Source organism: Salvelinus fontinalis, chromosome 32 (genome assembly GCF_029448725.1).
Source record: "Salvelinus fontinalis isolate EN_2023a chromosome 32, ASM2944872v1, whole genome shotgun sequence".
NCBI lineage: Eukaryota > Metazoa > Chordata > Actinopteri > Salmoniformes > Salmonidae > Salvelinus > Salvelinus fontinalis.
The window spans coordinates 9818026-9824025 of record NC_074696.1 but is presented as its reverse complement, the minus strand read 5'-3'; the positions used below and the strand labels follow the sequence as shown (position 1 = coordinate 9824025).

The following is a 6000-nucleotide window of genomic DNA, read 5'->3' as shown; positions in this document are numbered from 1 at the left end:
CTCTCTCCCTGTCTCCCTCCCCCTGGCCTTCAAGGTTTTCTGTCCGTCAGTTGTGATGGTAAATCGAGGTCTTGACTCTCTGTGGTCCCTAAAGAACCCATGGCACTCACAAGAGTAAGGGTTGTGAACCCTGGTGACCTGGCTTTAGTCTCATCCTGACCAACATACTTCCTTGGACACCTAATCATCCCTAACTTCCAACGGGCTCATTCTACCTCAGCAAGTCTTTCTCGGGTCAATGCTATAATGAGATTGTATTCTCATTCAATTTACTTGAAAAAAAATGAAGGGTTCATTATAATAATGATCTCCCTCTCCTCTCCTCCTCTCCTCCTCTCCTCCTCTCCTCTCCTCTCCTCTCCTCTTCTCTTCTCTTCTCTTCTCCTCTCTTCTCCTCTTCTCTTCTCTTCTCCTCTCTTCTCTTCTCTTCTCTTCTCTTCTCCTCTCCTCTCCTCTCCTCTCCTCTCCTCTCCTCTCCTCTCCTCTCCTCTCCTCTTCTCTTCTCCTCTCCCCTCAGGTCCAGGCCCCCCAGCAGATCAGACGGTGGTTATAGAGGAGTTTAGGTTCCTCTCTCAGAAGCTCTTTGTCTCTGTGTCTGTGTTCGCTGGACTGGGGATTCTACTGGGGATAGTGTGTCTCACATTCAACATCTACAACAGCAATGTCAGGTACGCAAAAACCTGTGTGTGTATGGGAGGGTGGTGGTGATTGTGTGAGTGTAAAGCATTTGTTTGTGTGTGTGTGCATAAAGCATTTTTTCTATCCCATTTTCTAAAGTGTTTGAATGTGGGAAATACAGTGTTTCAGATAATATAATTTCTTCTCCTAAACCCATCCAAACACCTTGATGGAAATAAACAGCATAGACCAACATAGGCAGGTGACCAGCCTTCATTGTGTTTTTTCACTGGTGACCATCCTTCATTGTGTTTTTTCACTGGTGACTAGCCTGCGTTGTGATTTCGCTGGTGACCCTCCTTCATTGTGATTTTGCTGGTGACCAGCATTCGTTGTGTTTTCGCTGGTGACCATCCTTCATTATGTGTTTCGCTGGTGACTAGCCTGCGTTGTGATTTCGCTGGTGACCATCCTTCATTATGTGTTTCGCTGGTGACTAGCCTGCGTTGTGATTTCGCTGGTGACCATCCTTCATTATGTGTTTTGCTGGTGACCAGCATTCATTATGTGTTTTGCTTGTGACTAGCCTGCGTTGTGATTTCGCTGGCGACCAGCCTTCATTATGTGTTTTGCTGGTGACCATCCTTCATTATGTGTTTCGCTGGTGACCAGCCTGCGTTGTGATTTCGCTGGTGACCATCCTTCATTATGTGTTTCGCTGGTGACCAGCCTTCATTATGTGTTTCGCTGGTGACCATCCTTCATTATGTGTTTCGCTGGTGACCAGCATTCGTTGTGTTTTTTTTGCTGGTAACGAGACCGTAAGGCGCTAGAGAGGGTAGTGTGGACGGCCCAGTACATCAGTGGGGCTAAGCTTCCTGCCATCCAGGACATATACACCAGGCGGTGTCAGAGGAAGACCCAGTACATCAGTGGGGCTAAGCTTCCTGCCATCCAGGACATATACAATAGGCAGTGTCAGAGGAAGACCCATAACAATTGTCAAAGACTCCAGCCACCCAAGTCATAGTCTGTTCTCTCTGCTACCGCATGGCAAGCGGTACCGGAGCACCAAGTCTAGGTCCAAAAGGCTCCTTAACAGCTTCTAACTTCAACCATAAGACTGATGAACAATTAATCAAATGGCCACCCAGACTATTTACATTGACCCCCCCCCTCCCCCACTTTGTTTGTACACTGCTGCTCCTCGCTGTTTATTATCTATGCATAGTCACTTCACCCCTACCTACATGTACACTGCTGCTCCTCGCTGTTTATTATCTATGCATAGTCACTTCACCCCTACCTACATGTACACTGCTGCTCCTCGCTGTTTATTATCTATGCATAGTCACTTCACCCCTACCTACATGTACAAATTACCTCAACTAACCTGTACCCCCGTACACTGACTCGGTACCAGTACCCCCTGTATATAGCCTCGTTATTGTTATTTTATTATGTTACTTTTTATTTTATTTTTTACTTTAGTTTATCTAGTAAATATTTTCTTAACTCTATTTCTTGAACTGCATTATTGGTTAGGGGCTTTGTAAGTAACCATTCCACGGTAAGGTGGATGTAAGGATGTAAGGATCTGGGTGTAGCTGGTGCAGAGGAGTCAGGTGCAGGACAGCAGAGATGAGGAACACAAGGAACTTTACTCAAAATATCAAAATACATGAAGTTACACCAGGCCCACAAACAACAGACCGAACTTACAATAAACAAACACGCACAAAAAACATGGGGAAAACAGAGGGTTAAATAATGAACATGTAATTGGGGAATTGAACCCAGGTGTGTAAAACAAAGACAAAACAAATGGAAAATGAAAAGTGGATCGGCGATGGCTAGAAGGCCAGAGAGGGACCGACTTCGGCGGGAAGTCGTGACAAATAAAATTGGACTTGAGGTGAGATGATGACTGGGAATGAAGTAATAAAGTAATGAAATTGGCCTAAAACCAATGTAACATACACAACAACTGAGATATTTTATTGAAGTAATGTGAATAAATGATGGTTAAGAAGTGATAAGCAGTAATGGGCAGTCACTACAATCACGGGACTCTAATTAATTGTTATATTCTGTGTTGTTACAGATTTCAACCCACACAATGCATAGTGCATTTAATGTTAAAAAAAAATAAAAAAAACAAAAATGGAAAAAAGGAGATTATTTTTTTAACCGAAACAACCTCAAAAAGCACAAATAAAATGTAAATAACATTATAGCAATAACACCAATCAATACAAATATTTAATGTTGCTAATTACAAGTAATGTCCAGCAGCAATAAGGCCATCCATTGGGTCTTCCACCAAAACAAGTCAACCCACTGAACAGCAACTCGCCATGTTGGGTCCAAGCATTTCAGTGTATATCTGAATCAAATACCATCAGGATAGATTGAAAGTGATGCTGTTGAATGACAAAAGCCTATCCAACCTAGCCAGTAGATGCACGACACTGTTTTGTCTCCGACCTCCAGAGGGACCCCAAATACCATCAGGATAGATTGAAAGCCTATCCAACCTAGCCAGTAGATGCACGACACTGTTTTGCCAACGCCCCAAAAACAACACATTTGTTAGAGAGAGATATTTGCAGTTTTTTGGCTAACCTCGTTTTATTTTACACATTTTGCCATGAGGCTTTGATAAAACTTTTACAGTAATTCAAAAAACAAAAATTCATGGTTTATGACGTGGATTGAGATTAGGAAAACAAATGATATGTTTCCTGTAAAATAGGAGAAATTATGAGACATGAGAAAGTTGGCTGGTTCTCTCAATAGAATTTAATAAACATATTTTTTTCAACAGTCAATTATCTGGTTCATTATAATTTCTTTGTAGAAAAATATAAATAAACACTTCTCATTATCAATAGAAAAATATCAACATAAAACAATATATACCCTATTTTCAGTCCCTTTAACAGTACATACAGTGCATTCGCAAAGTATTCAGACCCCTGGACGTTTTCCACATTTTGTTACGTTACAACCTTATTCTAAAATGGATTCATTTGTTTCTTTCTCTCCAGTCTACACACAATACCCTATATTGACATCACAATACCCCATAATGACATCACAATACCCCATAATGACAAAGTGAATAATAGTGAAGAAGTCAAAACTGTGAAATAACACATATGGAATCATGTACTAACCAAAAAAGTGTTAAACAAATCAAAATATTTTTATATTTGTGATTCTTCAAAGTAACCACCCTTTGACTTGATGACAGCTATGCACAATCTTGGCATTCTCTCAATCAGCTTCATGAGGTAGTCAACTGGAATGCATTTCAATTAACAGGTGTGCCTTGTTAAAAGTAAATTTGTCGAATTTCTTTCCTTAATGTGTTTGAGCCAATCAGTTGTGTTGTGACAAGGTAGGGGTGGTATACAGAAATTAGCCCTGTTTGGTAAAAGACCAAGTCCATATTATGGCAAAAACAGCTCAAATAAGCAAAGAGAAATGACAGTCCAGCATTACTTTAAACTTTAAGACATGAAGATCAATCAATCCGGAAAATGGCAAGAACATGGAAAGCTTATTCAAGTGCAGTCGCAAATCCATCAAGTGCTGTGATGAAACTGGCTCTCATGAGGACCGCCACAGGAAAGGAAGACCCAGAGTTACCTCTGCTGCAGAGGATAAGTTCATTAGAGTTACCAGCCTTGTAGTGTATCTATGATGAAACTGGTTCTCATGAGGACCGCCACAGGAAAGGAAGACCCAGAGTTACCTCTGCTGCAGAGGATACGTTCATTAGAGTTACCAGCCTTGTAGTGTATCTATGATGAAACTGGCTCTCATGAGGACAGCCACAGGAAAGGAAGACCCAGAGTTACCTCTGCTGCAGAGGATACGTTCATTAGCGTTACCAGCCTTGTAGTGTATCTATGATGAAACTGGCTCTCATGAGGACCGCCACAGGAAAGGAAGACCCAGAGTTACCTCTGCTGCAGAGGATACGTTCATTAGAGTTACCAGCCTTGTAGTGTATCCATGATGAAACTGGTTCATGAGGACCCCCACAGGAAAGGAAGACCCAGAGTTACCTCTGCTGCAGAGGATAAGTTCATTAGAGTTACCAGCCTTGTAGTGTATCTATGATGAAACTGGCTCATGAGGACCGCCACAGGAAAGGAAGACCCAGAGTTACCTCTGCTGCAGAGGATACGTTCATTAGAGTTACCAGCCTTGTAGTGTATCTATGATGAAACTGGTTCTCATGAGGACCGCCACAGGAAAGGAAGACCCAGAGTTACCTCTGCTGCAGAGGATACGTTCATTAGAGTTACCAGCCTTGTAGTGTATCCATGATGAAACTGGTTCTCATGAGGACCCCCACAGGAAAGGAAGACCCAGAGTTACCTCTGCTGCAGAGGATAAGTTCATTAGAGTTACCAGCCTCAGAACTTGCAGCCCAAATAAATGCTTCACAGAGTTCAAGTAACAGACACATCTCAACATCAACTGTTCACAGGAGACTGCGTGAATCAGGCCTTCGTGGTCGAAATGCTGCTAAGAAACCAGTTCTAAAGGACACCAATAATAAGAAGAGACTTGCTTGAGCCAAGAAACACGAGCAATGGACATTAGACCGGTGGAAATCTGTCCTTTGGTCTGGAGTCGAAATTTTATATTTTTGGTTCCAACCGCCCTGTCTTTGTGAGACGCGGTGTGGGTGAACGGATGATCTCCACATGTGTATTTCCCACCGTAAAGCATGGAGGAGGAGGTGTTATGGTGTGGGTTGTGCTTTGCTAGTGACACTGTCTGTCATTTATTTAGAATTCAAGGCACACTTAACCAGCATGGCTACCACAGCATTCTGCAGCGATACACCATCTCATCAGGTTTGGGCTTAGTGGGACGATCATTTGTTTTTCAACAGGACAATGACCCAACACACCTCCAGGCTGTGTCAGGGCTATTTGACCAAGAAGGAGAGTGATGGAGTGATGCATCAGATGACCTGGCCTCCACAATCCCCCCAACCTCAACCAAATTGAGATAGATTGGAATGAGTCGGACCGCAGAGTGAAGGAAAAGCAGCCAACAAGTGCTCAGCATATGTGGGAACTCCTTCAAGGCTGTTGGAAAAGCATTCCAGGTGAAGCTGGTTGAGAGAATGCCAAGAGTGTGCAAAGCTGTCATCAAGGCAAAGTGTGGTTATTTGAAGAATCTCAAATCTAAAATAAATTTTGATTCGTTTTTTGGATTCCATATGTATTATTTCATAGTTTTGATGTCTTTGCTATTATTCTACAATGTAGAAAATAGTTTAAAAAAATAAAGAAAAACGCTTGAATGAGTAGGTGTGCTAAAACTTTCAACTGGTAGTGTACATATTTAAATATT

At 42.1% G+C, this 6000-nt stretch overlaps 1 protein-coding gene across 6 annotated transcripts in view; it reads left to right on the top strand.

Moving 5' to 3' along the window:
• Positions 1-6000, top strand: part of LOC129830698 (gamma-aminobutyric acid type B receptor subunit 1-like) — a 301577-nt gene that overhangs the window by 235651 nt on the left and 59926 nt on the right. For all 6 annotated transcript variants that reach the window (XM_055893314.1, XM_055893313.1, XM_055893311.1 and 3 more), the window contains exon 16: positions 518-668. In XM_055893314.1, coding sequence (XP_055749289.1) covers positions 518-668 — 151 coding nt within the window. The remainder of the gene's footprint in view (positions 1-517; positions 669-6000) is intronic.